Source organism: Tricharina praecox, assembly GCF_024521635.1.
Source record: "Tricharina praecox strain CBS 144465 chromosome Unknown BZA05scaffold_25, whole genome shotgun sequence".
NCBI lineage: Eukaryota > Fungi > Ascomycota > Pezizomycetes > Pezizales > Pyronemataceae > Tricharina > Tricharina praecox.
The window spans coordinates 263,804-287,648 of NW_026250427.1; the positions used below are offsets into that span (position 1 = coordinate 263,804).

At 53.6% G+C, this 23,845-nt stretch overlaps 7 protein-coding genes across 7 annotated transcripts; 2 read left to right on the top strand and 5 right to left on the bottom strand.

The window, feature by feature from the left end:
- Window positions 1-134: 134 nt before the first annotated feature.
- Window positions 135-2,646, bottom strand: BZA05DRAFT_407439 (aspartyl aminopeptidase). The gene is made up of 6 exons (XM_051484631.1): window positions 1,608-2,646; window positions 1,361-1,540; window positions 904-1,306; window positions 700-849; window positions 237-640; window positions 135-184 (listed from the first exon to the last, which is right to left on the bottom strand). Exons 1-5 carry the CDS (start codon window positions 2,210-2,212, stop codon window positions 356-358), a joined length of 1,623 nt encoding a protein of 540 aa, XP_051336585.1. The 5' UTR covers window positions 2,213-2,646; the 3' UTR covers window positions 135-184; window positions 237-355.
- A 1,341-nt stretch (window positions 2,647-3,987) lies between these two features.
- On the bottom strand, window positions 3,988-6,025 carry BZA05DRAFT_426945 (uncharacterized protein; the record flags this gene model as incomplete). The annotated part of the gene is made up of 4 exons (XM_051486034.1): window positions 3,988-5,389; window positions 5,441-5,560; window positions 5,624-5,782; window positions 5,838-6,025. The coding sequence occupies 4 exons, from the start codon at window positions 6,023-6,025 to the stop codon at window positions 3,988-3,990; spliced, it is 1,869 nt and encodes a 622-aa protein (XP_051336586.1).
- Window positions 6,026-6,818: 793 nt separating this feature from the next.
- Window positions 6,819-8,518, top strand: BZA05DRAFT_407447 (uncharacterized protein). The gene is made up of 3 exons (XM_051484632.1): window positions 6,819-7,056; window positions 7,123-8,340; window positions 8,398-8,518. The coding sequence occupies exons 1-3, from the start codon at window positions 7,014-7,016 to the stop codon at window positions 8,424-8,426; spliced, it is 1,290 nt and encodes a 429-aa protein (XP_051336587.1). The 5' UTR covers window positions 6,819-7,013; the 3' UTR covers window positions 8,427-8,518.
- A 1,298-nt stretch (window positions 8,519-9,816) lies between these two features.
- On the top strand, window positions 9,817-11,292 carry BZA05DRAFT_458725 (uncharacterized protein; the record flags this gene model as incomplete). The annotated part of the gene is made up of 1 exon (XM_051487616.1): window positions 9,817-11,292. One exon carries the CDS (start codon window positions 9,817-9,819, stop codon window positions 11,290-11,292), a length of 1,476 nt encoding a protein of 491 aa, XP_051336588.1.
- Window positions 11,293-12,722: 1,430 nt separating this feature from the next.
- BZA05DRAFT_143183 (uncharacterized protein) lies at window positions 12,723-13,843 on the bottom strand. The gene is made up of 2 exons (XM_051478920.1): window positions 13,103-13,843; window positions 12,723-13,048 (listed from the first exon to the last, which is right to left on the bottom strand). Exons 1-2 carry the CDS (start codon window positions 13,707-13,709, stop codon window positions 12,939-12,941), a joined length of 717 nt encoding a protein of 238 aa, XP_051336589.1. The 5' UTR covers window positions 13,710-13,843; the 3' UTR covers window positions 12,723-12,938.
- Window positions 13,844-16,022: 2,179 nt separating this feature from the next.
- Window positions 16,023-16,331, bottom strand: BZA05DRAFT_447704 (uncharacterized protein; the record flags this gene model as incomplete). Its single annotated transcript, XM_051487179.1, has 1 exon — window positions 16,023-16,331. One exon carries the CDS (start codon window positions 16,329-16,331, stop codon window positions 16,023-16,025), a length of 309 nt encoding a protein of 102 aa, XP_051336590.1.
- A 2,552-nt stretch (window positions 16,332-18,883) lies between these two features.
- BZA05DRAFT_342136 (uncharacterized protein) lies at window positions 18,884-22,700 on the bottom strand (the record flags this gene model as incomplete). Its single annotated transcript, XM_051481022.1, has 2 exons — window positions 18,884-20,953; window positions 21,147-22,700. Coding segments are annotated over 2 exons (3,624 nt in total), but the record flags the coding sequence as incomplete, so codon positions are not given.
- Between the last annotated feature and the right edge of the window lie 1,145 nt (window positions 22,701-23,845).

Sequence of the window (23,845 nt, forward strand, 5' to 3'; positions counted from 1 at the left end):
CGCTTGCGGGTATTTTGCGACATATGTCCTTATGTATGTACGCGTAACTATGTAATTTCAAGTTGGTGCGGGTATGCGAACGGAGGGTATATAGGTACTTATTTGATCTGGGCCCACGCAGAAAGAAAGGAGCTCGGTGAAGTATGTACTGATGCATTGCATCTATGGAGCAGGTATCGATTATGTAGGTACGGTACCTCCCCTAATCTACACAGGAAGCAGCCTAAAGAAAAAAGAAAGTTTACACGCGGCCTTCGCTTCACTTCCATGATCCATCTATTTATCCGTTCCGAATCTAAGTAGGGTATAATACAGTCCCGTCCCCGTCCCTCCCCTCCCCTCCGCGACCGAGCATTTACTCTGCGAACTCAGCATCGACAGACTCAAAGTGTTCATAGAGGCCCGTGAAGATCTGGACGCCCAGACCGGGATCGAGCGAGCCGCACGCTGCGCGGATGGAGTGCATCGAGAGCTGCGCCATTCCGGCGTCAATCGCGCGGCAGCCCATAGCCGAACTGAGCATGGGGCCGACTGTGCCGCCGCTGCGCGAGTCATTGCGGATCTGGAAGACCTGCAGCGTGTGTCCGCTCTTTTCGGCGATGCGCTGGAGCAGCGCGGAGGAGACGGCGTCGGTCGTCATCTATGCATATAGTTAGTATCGTGTACACACGGTAGGAGAAGATGCGTGGGTAAACATACGTGTCCGTTGGGGTCGGCGGCAACTGTAATTCCGACGTTGAGCTTGGGCGAGTGGTCTTGCAGGTAAGAACCCAAGAAGTTGGGGTTGACGGCGTGAGTGACGTCTGCCGACAGCAGGAAACTGTTGGCGTAGGTCTGGTTCACAACGTTCTAGTCCCCAGTGTTAGCATACAGGTATTTTGCGTGGGTAGGTGATAGTCTTACTGCTCCAGCCTTTCCATCTTTCGAGAAAGCTTCGATGATGCGCTCCACGGCACCACTCAATAGGTTTCCCCGAGCACCTTGACGCAGCTGGCTGCCAATCTCCTCGTCGTCAAACAAAGCGCAGGCATTCACGGTGCCCCGGCCCTCTAAGTCTTTGCTAGCTTCAATGACTCCCTCCAGCGCAGCCCACGAACAGAGCTTGTCGTCGATTCTCGGCGCGAACAGCAACTCCTTGGAGAGACCTCCTAGCCTCGAGGGCTCAAACTGGTAGAGCTCGAGCTCCCAATTGATGATGGAGGAGTAGTCTTGGATTCCGAGCTCGGATGAGATTGCCTTGACGAGACGTGCGGGCTGGCTAGCCGCGAAGGTGCCGGCGGGCATGGTCAACTGCTCATCCTCAGAGCTGTACGTGCTGTTAGCCACCCATCTCCAACTACAGTAGTAACAGCGAACTCACTTCTCCAATCCGATCACAGGAGTCATCTGCGTCTCCTTGTTGAACGGCCCGGATGCCGCGGCGCCGAAGTGCGGCGCCAGAGTAGAAATACGCGCGATCGGCCAGTCGAGGTTTACCAATCTGCTCTCGATCTTGCCGTCCGAAGTCTTGACCATAACGCGTCCACCGACACCGAGATCACTGCAGGTCCATCTATCAGTAACGCGACTCTTCCCAAAGCAGACTCCGCCGAGCATATTGTACATACCGATCCCACCAGGTGGAGTTCATTCCGCCCGCGTACGGCGCAACACCGAGCATCACATAACCTGCGCTGTTGGGCTTCTTCGAGATAGGCTTCAGCCGCGCCGTCAACGCGTCGATATGTCCGGCGGCCATCGCAACACCGTTACCAGGCTCGTACGCGGTGGGGATGCTGAACGCGACAATCGACGATCCGTTCCTGGTCGTGAAATACTTCCCGCCCTTCTTCAGCTTCGACTGCCAGCACTCGCGCTCGCTGAGCTTAACGAAGCCCTCGCCCTCGAGCCGCTTGCTGAAGTAGGACACGGCATGGAACACCGTGGGACTGCTGTCGATGAACTCCATGAACGGCTGCGTGTACTCGGCCGGACAGATGTCCTTCGCGGACTTGTTCTTGCTCTTGCTCGTGGCATTCTTGTGGCGCGACGGGAGGCTCTCGAGAACGCTGGCGAGGTCCAGAGGCTCGTTCGCGGCGTTGACAATGTTGCCGTCTGCGTTGATGCGTGCGCCCGTCCGGAGGAAGCGGACGACCGCGCTCTCGATGTCGAGGGTATCGCGGTCTTGGGCGGCGGCGGTGGCACGCAGACTCGTAGTGCTGGGGGTACGCATCGTGATGTGAATGTGAATGTTTACGTTGAGATGAAGATTATAGAAGACTGTATGTAGGAGGTGTATGTACGATGGCTGGATGTAACGAGAAGGAAGCTGAAGGAAGATGGAGATGAGGAGGTTAACTATCGCAGGAGCTCTATCTATCTATCAGTGTCCGTCACTTGAGGCGAATACCTACGGGCACGGACCGGGAGTTCACGTGTCACCATCCCCAATGATCCTTGCCCCCGCCACCTCCGATAACCCCAGTTGTCTACGGTGGCTTGGCAGGCACCTCCACTCCCGCTATCTTTGACTCCTCCAGCTCGGCCGTCGGCATCGATACGGTATCTTTCGGCGACAGTTATATAGCAGCAGTCGGGCTAGAACCCGATGACTGGCAGGCGGCGACCATAATAGAGTTACGAGCGTGATGAAGCGGGGACGTCGGAATCTCTCCGACCATCATAGCCGATGAGGAGGAGACTACCGTATCCGAACCAATAATCCGCAACCCGGCGCAAGGAGCTGTCACGCGCCGTCGATGGCGCAAGCACACCAACCCCGGTCCCCAGATCCAGACGCCACCTCCGTTTGCAGGGTTCAGGACTCCAGGTTGGGCTGTGCCTGTCGGGAAGAGTCAGCGCTCAGACTACCCCGAAGCAGAACTGAGCGGCTGCCAGATGGCCGATAGGTACTCGAGTACCCAGCCACTGGTGACTGACTGAAGGTCTCAGTTTAGCATAGGTAGGTACACCCGTGGATGGGGCTGGGGAGTCAGCACGGAAGCCCTTTCCGATAGTTGCATGCGGTTGCCATAGCAACGCATCGCTTGGGTCTGCGCAAACACTGAGCATTCAGAAAGGCGTCCGCGACGAGGTCAGCCACAGCAGCTCTACTCTACTTGAACTTAGAAGATGACAGTATTCTACTTCTCTATCTAGATATCGTTTCATACCTACCCAGCTTCTTACCAACTCGCGTAAACGTGTTCAAACCCCGGCTCAAGCGAGTGCGATCCTGTGCATGCGTAACAAGTGAGAAATTAAGTAATTAGCCAACGCCGGCTCGTAAGTAATTATCGGCCGCTGGTCACAATGGCAGGTCTAGGGAGGGGTGTATGGTGCCTTTGTATTCCTATGTAGATACCGGGAGCAGTGGTGCGCCGACTTGATGCTATGAAAGGGACTATTAGTGTACCAAGTAGAGCCAGTCTGCCGAATTCTCAGCTTCAAAGAAAGATATGTCAATCGAATCAACAAATACACACTTACCTAAGGTCGGCTCTAAGGCAAGCTCTCGTGATTCATCGGCTTTAACTCCTTATGGGAGATAATATTGTAGTGCCTCGTTTGTGAAGCCTGCGGGACTGTGGTGGGGTTTGTTTCTGAAGATGCAGCAGCGGGATAACAAAGCGAGTGATATTTTATGAGACGACGTGAGTGATCAAGATGGTAGGTGTGGTCCATATCTTGAAAGACGTCAATTCCCTACCCCCTTCTCACTACAATTCTTCCCCCATAGCCATCTCCATCTTGTCACAATTTTACTTTATTCGAATGCTCCTTGATGATCCACAGACAAGAGTTGAGGCTGACGGTACTCTAGTCACTGCCTACTGTGCTATATGTACGGGATGACAGGACTAGTTTGGCATGGACGTATGGGAAAAACAATGAAGTCATATTTCTGTAGATAAGTATGCAGCCACGCACAGCGGGATGATTAAAAACACTCTATATCTACCTGAACCCCGTATGTATAGTAGTAGAGCTTGAACGCCTCCACTCCGGCTACTCCTTCTCCTCCAACAGCACCTTCTGTAGATGTTCACATAATCTCGCCATAATCCATTCCGTCTCCGTGCCCGCACTGAGGAGCGGACCATCATCACCGAGCCATTTCCATTCCACTTCCTCTTGTTCCTTCCCCGTATCCTCCGTCTCCCCCAGCAACTCCAAAAAACTCTTCCACTCATCCCAGTCATACTTCCTGGGCGGCTCCTTCCCAATATCCGTAGCAAGGTTGGATATCTCCTTCGCGATCCTGGCGCCGAGATGGTGTTTCCCTTTCTCTGCTGGGACAGGATCTATCGCCTCGGCTGTCTCTTCGCGATGCTCGATCGCGTGCCCGAGGTGGGATAGATCTGAGCGCAGTCCGGATAGTTCCGGGTCGACATCGCGGGGTAGCTCTTTCTCGCCGTCGGCTTCGCGCTCGACGCGGTCGGGGGATTTCGACGACAGCCCCTTCTCCATGTTCTTGCCGTGGCGCTCGGGAAGGATCGTTTTCTGGCCGACCCAAAGGGTGCCGTGTTTTACCCAGCCGACCACGGTGTCACCCATGCTCGAGATAAGGATTGTTACCGCCGGGATGGCCACGAGCGACCAGACGACGAAGAAGGGCTTGCCGAAGTTGCTTTGCGGGTAGTAGTCGCCATATCCGATGGTGAGCAGACTGACGTACGTGAAATACAGACTCTGGAAGTAGGTCCAACCCTGGTCCTGCTCTGAATGCGAGAAGACAATCGCTCCGCCGAACCACACGATCAGGAACGCGATGAGCGCCGTGCCGAGCCCCCACCAGCGACGGTTCATGTTCGCTGCGTCTTGCACACTGCGCATAAGCTCGAACTCGGTCTTCCAGTCCGTGTCGGAGCACTTGAGATCCTTCAAGATCTTCTTGCGTTCCTTGTGGATGGCGCGGTTGCGGACTTTGCTTTTCCCTCTCTCGAGGAACAGACCGCGGACTGAGCCGACGACGAGACCGACCATGATCACACCACCGACAGCGTACGGGATCAGGATCCCCTGTGATACCTGCCTCTTCGGACTGAAATCGCTGCCAAAGCCGATGGTTAAGAGCGTTAAATCCGCCCAGTACACACCATCCACAAAACTCCACCCCTCTAGTGAGCTGAAGATCCCCGCGCCTAGGGATAGATAGAGTGTGTACGAGATCGTCTGCAGCATCAAGGTGCGCTGCGGGATGGTGAGGGTCATGAACGATGGCGGATACGCCTTGAAGAGGTATGCGCCCACCGCATTCCATACGAGTAGTGTCGAGATCAGGAAGTAGAGCGCGGCGGAAATGATGCCGTAGTAGTAGGATTGCGAGAACGCGTGATTCTTGGGCGGGAGCCGGAGGTGCTTGTGTGCGGCGACTACAAGTGCGAGGAGGAGGAGCGAGGATATGTACCTGCGACCTGTCAGCCCTCACTGCATGCTACGTACGGCAGTGATTGCGTGCCAGAATACGATTGTCAGCGGTTGCGCGATGGCATACCGGACGCGATGCGCAAAGTTGAGTAGAAGCAGTAGATTCGCCGCGATAGCAAACACGAGCGAAACAGCATTCACCGCGATCAACCTGTATACGTAAACATCAGCCAGGTCGACCGCCACGCCATCACCTCCTCGCAGATAAGCAGACCACGAAGGATCCGGCACCCTCTCCGCCGTCGCCTCCGTCTGTCCCGGTGGAATCCTGACTCTCCAAGTCATAACCAGCGCACACACACTAAACAGATTCGCCAGCGGTCCAAAAGTTCCCGCAATCAGCGGAAACACGGTCGACGTGAACCACCATCGCCTATATTCCCATCAGCAGCCGATCTCCCCTCCAACGCGCCAAAAAGACAACCTACTTCGGCTGCGGATGCGCTAATTTCTGGTCGACTTCCGATCGCAACTGTTTTCGGAATGCGGCGCTGGCGCTGGGAGATCCAAGACCTTGTTGCTCCTCCGTTGTAGTGCTTCCAAGACGCCGCACCAGCGTGCGCTCGGCGTCCTCGGCGGATTCTTTGAGGGGTCCGCCGAGTTCTAGATCGTTCATGGCGCCGGGAATGTGATATAATGGGGTGAGGAGAAGAGGCCGAAGATTGGGATATTTTCAGCTGATGCCCGCCGCTTCATGGTGGTGCTGGATGTGCTGTGGATTTGGGCGTAATGGACGTGGACGCAAGGTGCGTGGTGACAAGCGAGTGGCAGGTGAGTGGCCGGGACTTGATTGGAGTGTGAGGCGAGTGAGCAGGCAAACGGTGATGTCATTGGTCTCCTGCTCTACCATCGCCTTCAGCCGCACCGTTCGTGATTTGATCTTGTCTGGGTTCTCGAACAGGCCGTTGGATATCGTGCCAGCACTCGTTTCTTCCCTAGGTAGTTTAGTCTACCTTACGAAATCGGACTTCAGTAAGTCAGACTCCATCTTGGTTTTCTGGGCTGTCAAATTACGTACCGTAAATTCTGAGGCGTGACGGAAAATTGTCATGTCAAGTTGTAAAGTCTTGGCTATCATGATGCTGTGAGAGCAGTTAGGACGATAGCAAAGGCGTTTCTGTAGATACATAGCCAGACGGCTGTGGAGTGGTTTTTCCTTTACCTTGACCCTGCTCTAACACGACAAATGGAGTCTCCGAAGTGAAAATATGAGATGTGGGTATGGAGAGAGTGAACGGCCAGCCACCGGACGGGGCGGTGCCGCGGACATCTAGCCACGCTGTCAGCCGCATCTGGCCACCAGCCACCAGCCACCAGCCACCAGCCACATTTGGCAACAACACACATTACCCCAGCTTTCTGGCTTTCCAACCGACTCGTGGCTGACTCAGCCTAACCGAAAATAGCGACGCGAACGACCCCACCGAGTCCCGGCCCCACCAGCGCACTACCTGGAAGTGGCCGCTTTCGTGCGGATCATCCGAGGCCCAATGTCATCGCTTGTGATGAAAGGTGTCCCGAACGCCGGTTTAAAAGTATCTACTTGAGAACTGGATTTGGGAACTCGAAATACGGTCACCATATCTTCTGACTTTGCCATCACTATGGCGAGCAAATTCATCCTTCCCGGAGCTGTGGCTAGTATCGGTACGCACATCCATGGCGGTAATCATAATTAATTGAATGAGCATGCTGACGTGGATTACTATTCAGCCCTCGTCGCTGTCCTGACCCCCTTCCTCCGCAACTCCAACGAACTCCTCAACGTCTACCATGACTTCACACCTTACCATGCCTTCGTCTCCGCCCTCTCGTCTACGTGCTCCCTCCTGCACGCGGATCAATTCCTCGGCTGCGAGGACATGAAGCTGGTCGACGATACCATCTACACCGCCTGCAACACGGATCTTCGCAACCGCCAGAAATACTGGCCGGAGTACTCCCGTCAACCCCGCCCTTGGTCGGGCGATAAATTCTTCCGATGGGACACCGCCACCGACAGCGTCGTTGAGATCGATCTGCGCGGCATCCCCGGCGATGACGGCACCGCCGAAACCCGCTCCTTCCACGGCTTCGACGTAAACGTCCTCCCCGACGAGACCGTCAGTATCTACGTGATCAACCATCTCCGCCACGAGAGCGTGGTCGAGAAATTCGTCCACTCCCCCGACACCGCGTTCGCGACACACGTCGCACGGCTGAACACCACTGTCGCGGGCGCCCCGCCGCACCCGAACAACGTCTTCTCGCTTCCCGAGCGCGATGCGGAGAACGCGATTTTTGTCACCAACGACCATCTGTACGCCCACGGTCCGCAGAGGATCTTTGAAGAGATTACACAGCGCCAGTGGGCGTGGGTTTCGTTCTACTCCGACAAGACGGGCTGGAAGAAGGTGCTCGAGAATGTGGCTAGTGCCAACGGTATCGCCGGCGATAAGTCTGTCGACGGTAGACGCGTCTATGTCTCTGAGATCTTTAGGGGCATCATCCGTGTGCTTGAGCCTGTTGGCGACGAGGGCGAGCTGAAGGAGGTGCAGCAGGTGAAGGTGGGCATGCTCGGTGATAATCTCGGACGGTTCGGTGATGATCTGTACATCACTGGGCCTGCGAAGGGCCTGCCGGTTGAGCACTATATGCGAGACCCTGAGACAGCGGGATCTCCCGGGATGGTCGTCAAGAGGATCAACACCAAGCAGCTCGGTGGCGGGTTCTTTGGTGGCGGGTACACCGCTGATCCAATTGTCGAGTTGCTGATCAAGGACGATGGAAAGCTGGGAAACATGACTACGACGTCCGTGTTTAAGGCGCATAAGATTGAGGCGCCGGTGAAGGCCAAGCAAGAGGAGCAGGACGACGAGGAAATGATGGTCGAGGAGCAGACAACGGGCCAGCCGAAGGGTGATCTTTTCATTACCGGACTACAGTTCAAAGGTAGGGTCCTGCTTCGTGTAGATTTCGAGAGAGCATGAGCTAACTGATTGTGCGTAGGTATCATGAAGTGCACGAACTTTGAGTAGGCGGCTACCAGGCTGTACATATGCTGGCGGCGATATTATGTATATAAAAATAGGGCGTGAATGAATGAACGATCACGAAAGCTTAGCGGACGCATCATTGATTTTTCTAAGTACTTACTCAATCACACACCATGCAGTATCACCCCTCGAAGGCGGAAGAAGGGGTGAAACGAACCCGAACTGTGCCGCGGCTTCGGTCGGAGGTCGCGGGAGCGGGGACCGGCGGTCTGTTGTCTCTACAGGCTAGACACTGTATGACGGAAGTAGAAGAAAAAAGGCCTCATAGTGTAAATCTTACTTAGGAACCTATATAGCGTCTCTTGTCCACTCTTCATCATATTCTGTTCGAACCGATACAACGTGATGTAGATCCAGCGCGAGCGTATCACTGTGGCATCACGTCTTGTCTCCCGAGTCCCGTCCGCACTCCAACCACACCAGGACCTCCTTGCCCTCTCGCATAGCCAACAAAACAATGGAAATGAAAGGCCACAATATCTCTATGGGAACTCAGCCGGAAACCTGCAATTGGGGACTCGACCCCCTAGTTCAAGAGTTACACAAACACAACCATACAATAGACGGCGATCTCCCCAACCCCAGATGGGCCGACTGTGAATCGGTGAAGCGCTGAAGAGAAGAAGTGAAACGTGAGCCGGCTTGAGTGACGATCCGATATCTTCTGGAAGATGAAGGTAGACCGCATACTGAGATGTTTAGAATTGGAGGAAAAAATGAAAATAAAATCGCCGCTTCATAACGTATCACACGGATTTTAGAGTTTTGCTGAGGAAAGGTGGATTGTGCAATTCACGAAATGATGCTATTATACTCCCCAGCCTTGGAGTTCTGCTGCAAGTTAAAGTCCGCAATAATTGAAACTTTGTGACGAGTGCTCCTCAGTCTCGTATTTTCTTACTATGTCGACTGCTACTATTACCACTACCTCTCCGGTTGATTTCGCGAGAAACCGAAGTCATAGGAGAGATGGACCCGGAGCGAAGGACTCGACGAGAAATGGTGGTCATGTAATTCTAGAAGTAAATACAGGTCTGCATCGCAGTATCGCACTCCGTATGAATTTCTGGATTTGAACATATTTTATGCCACCCTAAGCTGTACTTACTACTTTGCCATGATCTATTTAGGTTGCAAGCAATTGATGATCAAACAAAAAAAAACGCTACCCAGAGCAGTACACCTCTGCTTGTGTGAGTGGGTTGAAGCACATGACCGGGGCCATCATTCAATCTCGTCTTTCAATACCTAGTTCCGAGCCGCCAGTGAAATGTTTGCCCCGTGCTCTCCGTCTTAAGTAGCTGCCTTCCATCCTCGACTCATTCCATTCCTCCCACGTTCTTATCAACCACGGACCAAATAACCCTTAGTTATGGCGGAACCATCACCAACTGCAACCATCATCGCGGCGACCCCCACAGCGTTCCACCTGGCCATCATAACAGGGGATATCGGACAACCAGAAACAACGGAGAGATATTATCGAGATGAAGAAATTACCACAAATATCCCGCTTATACCTCGGGACCACGAGCCCGAAGGAAGCCTGACGACTGTCCGTTATCTCACGACCGTCACGCACGACAACTCGGTGATGACCCACTACGTGGAGACAGTGTCCACAGTCTACCCGTTACCCCCCGCGGGTTCTGTCACCACCATGATCTTCACCGTCACTTCCGGCGGCTCGACGAGCGGCAATATACATATAACTACGACGGTCCCAGCGCCCCCTGGAAGCACAACCCTGCACGTGACCCCAGCGGCAGGATCTAAAGAGATGAGTACCGGCGCCACAATCGGCGCCGCAGTCGGCGCCGCAGTCGGCATCATCGGTTTGGCATTGCTAGGCTTCTATGCCTGGTGGCAGCACAAGAGGCGGAAGGCGGAGAAAGCGCGCCTCCAAGCCGCCCAGATGGAGTTGATGAGGCTGCAACAAGCGCCCCCGCCGCCGCAGCGGCCCCCATCTACCCAGCAGACCAGATCCGATAGTCTGAGCACGACGATCGCCGTACAAAACTCGGATCCGTGGAGGGGTTATGATGGTGGGCGTGTGCCGTCGGCGATGTCGCAGAGACGATATGAGCCGCCGCCACAGAACTATCAGACAGAAGCCCCGGAAATTGTGTTGAAGCCGGGAACGACATATGTTCCACACCGTACCAGAGGATACCTTCAAACCCCGTCGTCGGTTGCCGATCGCCGCTCGGAGGCTCCAGACCCATATGCTCCGACCGAGTCCACGGAAGGATCTCACATCGCCCCGCCGACTGTATGGGAGGATATGCGGCCCGACGAGTGGAGAGGTATGCGGCATCGGGCGGAAGAAGTGACGGAGAGGGAAGCTGGGCCGGGCTCGCCGCTTGCAGCTGTGCAGAGAACCGTTGGATGGGTGCGCAACGGTGGGGGGAGCGGTGGTGCAAGAAGCGGAAGTGGCAGGAGCGGGGGGACCGAGCGGCCTGCGCAGCCGGTACAGTTGATCGATATGAGCCCTAGCAGCTCGCCGCGGCTGGTAGCTCCGGGACATTCTTCGCCGCCGCCTATTATGGACCTCGACGAGAGGGATGCGCGGGGGCCGAACAGATATCCTCTCCAGCGTGATGGAGCTGGGCCGAGTTGGGGAGCCAGGCAGCATAACACACCAGAGAGGGGCATCACTTCCAATAAGTACGACACACGGTTCCATCCGACGGATAGTGAACTCCAGTTGAACGAGTTTGAAACCACTCAATCGAGACGTCACCCGTTGGAGAGCCAGATGGACGCTCGCGATGCCCGGGTCACGGAAGATGTTGAACCGCTACAGATGAGACGGTCTCGGGATCTTCTGAGGGACCCTAGGGATTGATACGACGGCATCGCAGCAAAAACAAATAGCGTGGTGTTTTGTATTTGGCCGTTAGTGCTGCTCGAGAGGAATGGGAAAATGATATGTACATACGAGTAGCTACTTCTATTTCGATGCTTGGATGTTTCTGATTGTTTGTTTTTGCACAAGTTGTGACATGCGGTTCAAGGATCATCAACATTGCCCCCGAAGCGTAGTAGTGGATAGGCGGTTTCTACATTGTAAGCTGAATTTGTGGATGGCGAGATGGATAGTAAAATTTCCGAGGTTCTACAGTGCTTTAAGAAGGATTCGTATGAGAACTTTTCCATGCTGCCGCCGATGAACCTTCGTGGTGAGAGCCGGTACCTCCGCTCTTAGCTGCTCAACTTTGTATTGTGTAATCAGCTACTGGCCGGATTTAATCAGATCCGCCTTGAAGGTACCGTATTAGCCTCGCACCGAGCCTGAATAACCGCCTCGGTGATGGAAGACTGAAGAATACCCTCTGTAGACCGCACGGAAAAGTATCAGTGCCTCAACACGTACAAAGCCAAATTGGTGGTTTACTATCGTCTTCACAGCCTCTCATTCACCCGCCATACAAACATCGCGCTCCTAAACCTCCTCTCCATTAATTCACCATTAGAAGCAAGTAGGTGGCTCGGTGACTGGGTCCGGGCCGTATGTATGAGTCAGGGGGGGAGTCAGTAGGAACGGAGAGAAAGGAGGAGTCGACGCTCGGGGCAAAGAAGTAGGGGAGCCGGGACAGCGAGGGAGATTTGTATTTACTTGGCCTTTCCCGCTGGTCCCATTATCTCGAGCAGGTTATGCATCGACGACCGACAGGATATCCGGAGTGCGTTTCGAATTGAAGTGAATGGGCTGTATGTAATATGGAGAGGCAGCCGATCATCACCGCAGGCTCACTCCACCACCACAACCACCACCACCAAATAAAAATGCCAAATGCCAGATGTCAGATTCACAGCGTGGTCTCATTGACATCATGAGATATCAAGCGGATGTGCCCGGCAAGGTGAGAGAGAATTCATACCCTAGCTATCTGTCCGGACACAAACATCGAATACCCTCCGTCACCGGAGATTAACACGATATCCCTCGTCATACCGGCAAGCTGTAGTATCGCTAGCTTCTGCAGTGCATTCACCTGATCTCCCGCTGTTGTCTACGCCGGTGCATTTGCGAAATGAGCTGTATTAAGAATCAAATAAAAAACTACTGGGCTTGCACCTCACACGAGAAAGGTCCTGGAAGTTTGTATAGGTAGAATCCTGGCTACTTATTTTTGTCACAGCGGTGAAAAAGGAGGACTTATAGTGAGTTCCGTACGTAAAAGAGAGAGGCGGGCACTATAGACTCTAGAGGGGCTTTAGAGAGATGGAAAAGCACACAATTTCGGCATACAACTTTTATTTTCTCGGTGATGTCACCCATCACCGACACTTAACTGTCCCCCTGCCGAGACTTCCATCCATCCCCCGTACCTGGGCCGTAGCCTGTTTCAATACCGCCTCCTCTTATTTTTCCAAAAGTCCCAAACGTCGCCTCGCAGGAGGCCGCTGGCGTAAAATTCATAATCGCTGATAAATTCCTCACTTTGGCCGAACAGGCCCTCGTAGAGGGCATCCTCAGTGTTGACGATCCTAGCCATTTTGATGATGGCTTTGACAGCCGCCAGCCCGTAGTAACTTCTCGGCTATAATCTCGTCGAAAATGTCGTAGTCGGCCTGGGCTTCGCCGACCTTGTCTTCGTCTACGTCTAGTTAGAAAATTGTCACAGTACGTCGCTTGAATATGTGTTACTTACCATTGGCTTCTCCGGCATCCATTTGACAGAAAAGGAACACACGGACGGCAGTCCTATAGTGTTCGTGAAATTCGCTTCGCAGAATGGGATCCGATTTTAGGACCTCCAAGGCGATACCGGCTTCGTCGACCTTGTAAACTTTGTAAAAAAACGAATTGGAAGTGGTGAGTGCAAACGCATCGGAGAAGTTTCCGGCGCACTCAAAGTTATTCTGAAGGATTTCCACCGGCAAGGAATCCCGGGTACGCACGATGTGCGGCTGTTGTGGAGGGGGCGTCTCGTCAGGGCTACAGCTTCGTCGCCAATTCTCGGGAACGTTATAGCTTGACGAGCGACTGAGATTGGAACGTGCGTAACCACGATTGTAATAGCCTGGCGTACCACTGCGGCCGCGGCGACCGTAATTATCATCACGACGATTGATATAGCCTGACGAGCGACCATACCGCCAGGATTGAGCTTCAGGTCCGTAGTTTCCCCGGTACCCACGTGTACGCTGGCGATGATGCTCGATTCTCTTCCCGTACCCGTCTGTCAGTATACCGTATCTCGGGTTGTTTCCGCACCAGCCGTCGCGACGACGCCAATCTGAATAGAAGCCGGACATTGTTGTTTACTAGGGATGAGTGTAGGAAGGACTCGTCGATGGTGTGAAGGATGGTTGGAAGAGTGGCGGAGAGTGTGGAAGTATTATAGAGTGTAGAGGTATAATAGAGTGTGGAGGTATAATAGAGTGTGACGGATGGTTGGTGGAGTGGTGGGGGGAGTGGAGGTGGAACGAAGTGTGGGGGGTAAGAGAAGGAAGAGTCGACCCTTAGCCCTAAGTTGATGCTAGTTTACTGTTCCTCCAAATGTTTTCCAAACTTGACCATTCTGAAGATTCCAAATGCGGTGATGTCGCCGCGTGACCAGCTGGGCGGGGTCGATTGAGATCCGATGTAGTGCCGAGAGACTTCAAAGATAGCTCCCTCCCTGCTAATACAACTGCTTTCCCCCTCCACTCCCTCTATCGTATTATCTCGCACTAGTAATTAATAGCCTTGTACGACAGCACTCATGTCAGGAGAACTGGCTTCTGAAAGGACATCGCTGAATGTGATAGATTCATAGGCTCTCAATCGCTCCATCGGTTGCCGCGAATGTAATGTCTATGAGCTCTCTCGGAGAAGCACCATCGGATGGGCGATCACCTGCAGAGGTTCTTTAATTAGGAAGCCAGGGCAGTCACAGGCAGCTTCAGGAAACCCAATCAAGGGTGCCTCATGATACGTTGCAATCCGAACTAAGGCCGGCAGCAGCCCAGCTCGGCAATAGAGATAGAAGCATCGCCCTTAGTTTCCTGAGCTTTCCAAAGGACAGCTAGGCCCGCCACTTGGTAGGAACGAACACCGCGATCGACTGATGATTGATTGCAATATTGGGGAACCCGGGAGGGACAGAAGAAACGGTGCGTCCGAACGAAGCTGGAGAGCTCGAAGTACGCCATCCAGGCTGGAAGGGATATGCCGGAGGGAGCCCGAGATCACCATCGAAATTTGATGGTGCCCGACTCGCAAAGGTATCTCTGGTATCGAAAAGGCCGACGAATGGAACGAGCTAGCAGCCGAGGCCCGACAACCCCATCGCCAGCGGAGTGGAGGCTCCCAGTTATCTCAGCCAGTACGGGAGTAGACTACTGTGGCAACCGTCGCACCTCTACCTGGAAGCGTGGGATTACGGAGGCTAACAGGAAAGAGACCACGGCATGGACCGACGCGAAAGCCGGAAACCTTGCGAGAAACCGGACCCGATCCCCAAACGCTTGAGCTTGAGGTTCTACCAGCCGAAAACTGGGTATTGCCACACCGGCCAGTACCACCAGTCGACGAAGAGCCGCTCCGACGCTCGGTGCGGATGGTGTCGTTACAAGACCCAAGCCCAGGAGCACCTCTCCAAATACTGCCCGAATGGAAGAGCCAGCAGAAGAACATGTGGGCAGAGGTTCGGAAGGAGACAGGGAGAGGCAAGGATCGCTTCAAGAGCCACGACCTCATCAGAGGTGCAGCCAGACTATCCTGAAGTTCCTCGTCACCACTGATGTGGTCAGGCGGATCTCGGAGGTTACGGAGGACGATCTAGCAGGTGAGGTATCTGCACGGAAGCTCAGTGAGTGGGAAGAAAGGCAGGCAGGGTAGGGGTAAGAGGAGGAGGAGAAGGGTGCTTAAGTTGAGGAACAGGGGCCACTCCCGGTATTTCTTCCCACACCCTCCTTCATGGCATCTCCTGATGAAGAGGTAGGAACTGGACGGTATGAGGAGTGGATTTTCTTTTTCCTGGTTCATTTCCATGGTGAGCTCTAGATGTAGCTATCTTGGGGAAAGGCCAGGGCGTAGGGTATGAGAAGCCGCATCGGGCCGCTTTACCATGGTAAGGTAGACCGTAGGGACAGTGGACATAAGAGCGGTGTGTATATTGCGACGATCTAGCTAAGTTGCAAGCAATTAATGATTAAACAAACAAAGTCGCTCTCTTAGAACTGTGTGTAACGCCGAGTCTCGGTGCATCATCTGTGCCACCTATGGATGCCGGCGTTTTCCTCGCTTGAGTCGGTTATCTGACATCCCCACTGTCTTTTCCTCCGCGCGGAGGCAAATCACGGTGGTTCGGTTTGTGACGGGAGATCGTAGCAGTTTGATTATATGTGACTTCGATGGGTACTTGGGCTGGCGCAAGGAAGATTTATAGTCGAAAAGAGTTGAACTGGGAGGTTTTGTGGAGACAGGCTCTCGCCTGCCATATGACCAGGTTACAACTCACAACCACAACGGCTCACAGTGCAAGAGGACGGAACAAGTACAGATCATGAACCCAGTAAAAGACTTGAAATTCCCCTACTGACCTTGTGACCATTGCCTAAAACGTACGCCGTTATGACCCAAGCCTAACAGCCCAGCTTCGTGTTCTCGTTGATTTCGTCAGTGTAAGACGCGATAGTGTCCATGAGTTCTTGAATGTTGCCCCTAGCACGGCGCCGCGGAGCGATGGACAACCTGAGCTGGTCGACCTGGTGCTGCAGACATTTACTGCATTGACGGGAAACAGTTGTGACTTCCTTTTCGAGGACGACACCGGGAGCCGAAGCGAGCGGGAGATCGCCACGGCGAGCAGTAATAGCGGGAACGCACCACAGCGCCATTGCGGAGGCCACCACGTGGTCGCAGGCGAACTTGTAGACTGGATGGGGACACATCTGTGGAATTAAATGATGTCAATGAGCTGTTCCTAGAGGCAGAGGAAACGAAATTCAGATCCTGGCTTGCGTCTCGTGTTGATCCCCTACAGGCTTGGCTGTGGTGTTCGAGACGGTGATCAAGATCGGGCACCAGCATAAATAAGCACTGTTATCGGATGAAGGGATCAATTACTGCTTTTATGTGTTAGGTACTAGGTTCGTGATATCTGATGGGTTTGAGTAACTGGAGGTCGTGGTGGTCGTTGCTGTGGGCGCGGTGATGGTTGTGGTTGTGGTTGTGGTTGTGTTTGTGGTAGTGTTTGTGGTAGTGTTTGTGGTAGTGGTTGTGGTCGTATGGAGGAGGAGGAGGACAAGGAGGAGGACAAGGAGGAGGACGAGGAGGACAAGGAGGAGGACGAGGAGGACGAGGAGGAGGAGGAGGAGGAGGACGAGGAAGAGGAAGAGGAAGAGGAGGAAGAGGAAGAGGAAGAGGAAGAGGAGGGAGAGGAAGAGGAAGAGGAAGAGGAAGAGCAAGAGGAAGAGGAGTAGAAGGATGAAGTTGGGCGAGGTTTTTCAATATCGGACCATGACCGTCGACGACATCATGCACACGATGGCTGGAAACGAGTTACGCCGTGTTGAACAGCTCGGCGTGCGTTTTGGGCGATTGCTGAAGAACATGGCGCAGGTGTTTCAATAGTCCGCCTTCCCGTCCCATCGGTGCCCGGCCGTCATTTCGTGCGGTCCATCGTGGTCAACGATTTGATAGGACTGCTTTAGTAGAACGGGCCATGACTGGTCGAGGTAAAGGTCCCGCTTGAAGGAAGGTGTGGCTTATGTAGTGATGGAGAATCGGGGTATATTTTGATTCCGGGCACAGACTCTGCAGCCCGAGAATTACTGAGGTCTGCGGGAGTTCCCCAGGGCGTCAGGCCATCGGATCATAGCCGACCAACAGAGAATGCTATTTCGATCTAAAAATTGATAGTTTCCCCCAACGTAATACTGCAAGAGATCTGTTAGATACGCCGATCGAGTTCGGAAAGTGACTATATCTTTTCCAGGATGTGGAGGAGGAGAGAAGTGACATGGAAAAGGGAAAGGAGCAGCAGGATGGCGGAAGTAGCTCCTGGTTTTCATAATCATAGCATACTACATACATTATATGTCTTTATCTCTATTAATATCCCTACAACCCACAAAGCGCGAAAACCTTAAATCCACGACTCTCAACTTCTCAAGACTCCGCACCCCTGCCGCACACTAACTAAAGCTCATGTTACCCACAGACCAAAATGCCCACAAACGATCGACCGTCGTCATCGACCGACGGATAAAGAAATGGGCGAGACCACGGATCAATTAGCTAAGTATGTACAAGGTAGTTCAGCAGTCCAGGACTCCTCCCTCCGATGGCATCGCGAACAGCCTTGATGGGCCGCCAACATCCAGTCTGGAAGTACGGAGACCGTGCGGAGGGCCGGCGGTAGTGGAGTACGGTGCCTACTGAGGTAGCGACGGTTGTCTCCACCGGACCCGGGATGGGTGCGACCAGATTCTGCAAATTGAACGATTTTCAATTTTCGTGAGGCATCGTACACAGACTCCCGAAGATCTAGGTAGTGGCTGGATCTGGCTCCATCTTATATATGTTCCTTCTCACCACGGCACTTTGCTGCGATATCCTCACCGGCATGCGACTGATCGGAGAAGGATGCTAGCCCAGCCGGACCACCATTGAGGCTAGTCGAGTGATAATACGTGAATATCCCGCCATCCAACACAGAGCGGGAGCGGGAGCCGGAGTCGGACCCAGCACTCCATCACCGATTCCGCGCAGCAAAGAAGTATTAGAATTCGCGTTCATAGAAAGCCGTTGACAAATTAAACCTCGCAATGCGACGAACTGACGCGTTACGATCCGCTCAGTACCCCCACTTCGCCATCCGGTGTGCGATGAAACCGTTATGACCCACCGTAATCTAATCACACCGTACACATGATGCTGAGCCGCGTTTTACCGCTCAGCTAAAGTCCCTATATACCTGCTGTTGGTATGAGCCCCGCTGTATATGTACGTACATTATACATATAGGTACGATCTGTTCGGCGTTCGCCCCCTGAGTCCTGACACTTTCTCCGTTGGTTCAAGCCGTGTTGATGATGGGCGCCTGCTCGATGCTCGCTTGATTAAAGAATGTCAGCTGCACAGCTTGTGGGTACTGGTATATTCATCGACACTTCGCTCTCCAAACATACTGCGGGCATACTAGCAGATACCCGGAGCATGATTACGTTTTATCCTTATCGTTTAAATCACTAACTAAAAGGGACGTACCACAAAATATTCCAGCCACAAAGAAACACTACCACCCCACATGAATTTCATTCCTGCAGTATTCCCTCCCGGGTAGCAGCCCTTGAATCTATCATCGAAACAGACCAAGCGATTGCCACGATGACAAAACTGGGAATCACAAAACCTAACGCCACCCAAACTCCAAGGCTTAAGATCCGATATATCACCTGAAGTGATTAGTAAATACTGATTTCTATTCGTTTGGAAGTGCTCACCCGATTGGAACAGAGGCAGAATCAAATTTCAAGAATGAAACGATACCGGAGACACCTCCGAGGGCGATGGTGTTGTTTCGCACGGCAAAACAGCGAGTTTGGTAATTAGGGGGGAGTAAAAATATCCTACGTGCTCCTAGGAAAATCCAGCCATTACTGACATAAAACAAAGCCATTGTGTAAGGGTTTCCCCCTGCATTGACTGCCTGGATTACATCATGCGTATCAACATCCCTGAGCTGGACGGTTCCGTCGTATGATATTAATTGCAGCACCGTGCCATCCGGCGAGAAAGCTACTGCGTTGACCCAGTCCGAATGGCCCTCAAGAGTGCCACAACAGGTCCCCGTCACTGGATCCCAGAGCCGGACGGTTTTGTCCAACGACCCCGATGCGATGAGCCTGCCATCAGGCGAGAAAGCCACTGCGGTGACACTGCCCGAATGGCCCTCAAGAGTGCCACAACAGGTCCCCGTCACTGGATCCCAGAGCCGGACGGTTTTGTCCAACGACCCCGATGCGATGAGCCTGCCATCAGGCGAGAAAGCCACTTCGTTGACCCAGCTCGAATGGCCCTCAAGAGTGCCACAACAGGTCCCCGTCACTGGATCCCAGAGCCGGACGGTTTTGTCGTCCGACCCCGATGCGATGAGCCTGCTATCAGGCGAGAAAGCTACTGCGTTGACCCAGTCCGAATGGCCCTCAAGAGTGCCACAACAGGTCCCCGTGACTGGATCCCAGAGCCGGACGGTTTTGTCCAACGACCCCGATGCGATGAGCCTGCCATCAGGCGAGAAAGCCACTGCGGTGACACTGCCCGAATGGCCCTCAAGAGTGCCACAACAGGTCCCCGTCACTGGATCCCAGAGCCGGACGGTTTTGTCCAACGACCACGATGCGATGAGCCTGCCATCAGGCGAGAAAGCCACTTCGTTGACCCAGCTCGAATGGCCCTCAAGAGTGCCACAACAGGTCCCCGTCACTGGATCCCAGAGCCGGACGGTTTTGTCCAACGACCCCGATGCGATGAGCCTGCCATCAGGCGAGAAAGCCACTGCGTTGACCCAGTCCGAATGGCCCTCAAGAGTGCCACAACAGGTCCCCGTCACTGGATCCCAGAGCCGGACGGTTTTGTCCAACGACCCCGATGCGATGAGCCTGCCATCAGGCGAGAAAGCCACTGCGGTGACACTGCCCGAATGGCCCTCAAGAGTGCCACAACAGGTCCCCGTCACTGGATCCCAGAGCCGGACGGTTTTGTCCAACGACCCCGATGCGATGAGCCTGCCATCAGGCGAGAAAGCCACTTCGTTGACACTGCCCGAATGGCCCTCAAGAGTGCCACAACAGGTCCCCGTCACTGGATCCCAGAGCCGGACGGTTTTGTCCAACGACCCCGATGCGATGAGCCTGCCATCAGGCGAGAAAGCCACTGCGGTGACACTGCCCGAATGGCCCTCAAGAGTGCCACAACAGGTCCCCGTCACTGGATCCCAGAGCCGGACGGTTTTGTCCAACGACCCCGATGCGATGAGCCTGCCATCAGGCGAGAAAGCCACTTCGTTGACCCAGCTCGAATGGCCCTCAAGAGTGCCACAACAGGTCCCCGTCACTGGATCCCAGAGCCGGACGGTTTTGTCGTCCGACCCCGATGCGATGAGCCTGCTATCAGGCGAGAAAGCTACTGCGTTGACCCAGTCCGAATGGCCCTCAAGAGTGCCACAACAGGTCCCCGTCACTGGATCCCAGAGCCGGACGGTTTTGTCGCGCGACCCCGATGCGATGAGCCTGCCATCAGGCGAGAAAGCCACTGCGCCGACCCCGTCCGAATGACCACAGAGCACTTGCAACGCTGTCGGGTCCCAAACGTTGGGAACCATTGGCTGTTGTGTGATCCAGGCGGGGACACAATTCGAATAATGTTCCTTGAGTGTGCTTTTCTTTGGGCTGAGCGTCAGAGCAGAGCAATATACTTGCAGAGGTGCGATCGCGATGATCGATCCGAAAGTGAGCACGAAGCGCACCGCATCACTAGCCATTGCACGTAGATGATAATCGGCGTCGGACTTCAGTCGACGTCAGCAAGACTATCCGTGAAAGACGCACCCATCTAAAGTTCCGGAGAGGAAATCGGCCTGTGCTGAGAGGCTAGCCCTTTCCAAAGCGAACGGGTATCGTGCGTATTGCAACTTGGCTTGCCTGTACTAGGCGCATCTCGCCGGGGAAAAAAAACAAGCTCGGAGTTTTCGGAGCACTCACCGGCAGCATGGAAGCCAAAGTGCGGACAATGAGAATTCCGTTGGAGATATTTCCCATTAGGCTAAGAGCCTCGAGCCAATGGAGGAAGTTTTCGTTCAGAAAATTGTGGACTAGCTTATGCAGTGATTTGGAATCGCCGTCACGGAGTTCGACGTTACTTTGCTGGAGATGATCGAACCAAAACCGGCACGCATATTGAACCTCTTGGGGAAGGAAATGATTTACCGCAGAACGATCCACTTCGATTGTGAGGCTACCCGGAAGTTTTAGAGAACATATATCCTGCTTAAGACGTCTTGACATCAAATCGAGACAGCTCGCCGCAAGATGCGCGTGTGCATCGCCGCTAGCTATGTGGAACTGCTGATCAGTGCATCTCTGGTTGTTCAATAGAAAGTCACGGAATGACAGATGTAAAAGCGTGATGGGAACACTGTCGCTTTCGGAACCATACTGCAATACAGAACCCAGAGACCGCAACGTCTGCTTCACTTTCCACAGTTTAGCGGACAAGAGCCCAGCAAGAGCATCAGCAGTCAAGGCGTCGAAAAGGATCACAATAGATCCAATAATCCTTTTGAATCGCCTTAAGAGTTCCGGTTTCTTCTCTGGCTCGCGACCTTCGACCACTGCGCTTATTAAGAGAGTGGTATACATCGAATTGAGTTGTTGCGTTGACGATCCGTGCTCCATAGTTTCGTCACTCAACACGGAAGTGAGACGTTCTTCCGGGTCTTCGTCGATGTCCCCGATGAAGCGGCACACCGTTGCAGCATAGATGAATAGTCCTCCTGCTTTCCGAACGAGATTATCCAGGCTTGGTTTGTCCGGCCACCCCTCGGGTAGGTCACAATTCATCCGGATGGTGTCGAACTCGTGTCGGAGGAACGTGGATATGTCGGGATTGACGGACTCGGGGTTTTCGTGAAGGATGATCTCTCGATAGGCAGTGCTCTCTATACCGCTGAGACGGAAGCGAATCGCAATTGGCGGTCTGCTGGTTACGAAAACCCTCAGCCGCACGGGGCCGAGGGCTTTTGCCTGAGAAAGCAGTTGAAGGAGCAGTTCGGTATCTTTCTCCCCGGCGCACTCGTCCAACGCATCGACGACTAGTAATAATGATTGAGGTGGTACATCATTCAGCTGAGAGAGTGGTTGACTGATGAGATTTTTCCACTGCTCTTTAAGGTTTTGTTTGAGGATATCGGGGTTGTCGCATATAGCCTTGCTTATGTGAGCGGCAAGGCCGGAGACATCGTGGGACCGCGCACGTGCCAGCTGGTAGGCGAGGGTGGAGAGGAATTTCGAAGCGTTGGCCAGATCACCCCGACCTTTCGTAAAGAAGAAGCTTGCCCCAAGTCTCCTCTCGAGGTCCCACTTGTGAGCAACCGTACGCGCAATGGTGGACTTTCCGGTGCCAGCCATGCCATTCAACCAGAAGATGCATGCATCGTCGGGATTATCCGACCAGCGCATAATGTCGTTAAGGAGGTCTACTCGGGTGTCGTTTAGGCATGTAGGCTCGTGTTCCAATCGGCGCGAGTTGAAGGCGGCACCGTCGGCGCAGTGCGCTTCGGCTTTTACCGCAACCGTAAATCAGCTATGGAGAATCACATTGGAGCGGCTTCCTCTAACTCACCAAACTTCTCCAAGGCTCCTTGGGTTTGCGTGTAGTGGATCGTCGTATTTCCTCCTAGAAAAAGACGATGTGAGTTAGCCAAGTATTGCTCCGCCGTCAAAGAAGAGGTTGGCGAACCAAGCCCTACAGGCCCATCGAATTTTACGTGCTGGAATTCGTTGTGCTTCGAGTGCTCATATATACGAGAGTTGTTCGTGCTGATTGTTGTCGTGTTGACTCTATGGCTATCGATTGTGCTGCTGCTGCGACTGTCGGTTGCTCGGGCGATGGGAATCAGTAAGCTGCTTGGGCCAATATCGGGGCTATCTAGCTCCTCCAGCGGCTATGTAGATCTGAGTTAGGCAGCCTCCAACTCTCAGTGGTATCCGGAAGGGCGGTACTGACCGTCACGCGTGGTCTACCGCCGCTGCGGAGCGTTTCCCGCTCGTCCCTGAGTGGATCTGGCTGCGCATTGCGTGGTCGGCCCGACGGCTCCTCCGGTGACCGATCTCGCTTTCCTAGTACACTCCGAAGAGGAGTCATTGCGGGCTATGTTGGGGCGATGAATCGAGTCGAAGGTAAAATCCAAGCTGTGGTGTCCGGTTGTGATTACAAAAGAAAGGGGCGGGCTGGCTTTGGTGTTATGCGATTCTGGCTGCGGGGTTGATTGTATGCGGAGTTGTTGGTGCACATACGTACTGTACTTACATGCAGCGATTTACCGATAGTTGCTGAACCAATGGTCCGGCGACATTTGTGCTCTGCGGCGTCGTATCCATGCACGCATTTTCGGGCCTGTTGCAACCCACGACTTTTACGATCAGCTGGCGACGACTCGCTGAAACATAACGTATCAATTCACTGAAGAGGTAATGTCTCAGTTGTATTTGGTTTTGACACTTGGCGCACAAATTAGTGCCCGAACGAGAAGTAAAACAAATAGAAATAGAGGTAGAACTGTCTTTCGTATCAAAGGCCGAGATGCCAGATATAGAAAGCCGACTGCCAGATACGACAATAAAACTATCAGAGTAGAGTACGCCGAGTACCTCTTATTTCAGCATCCAACCCCCGCTGATAG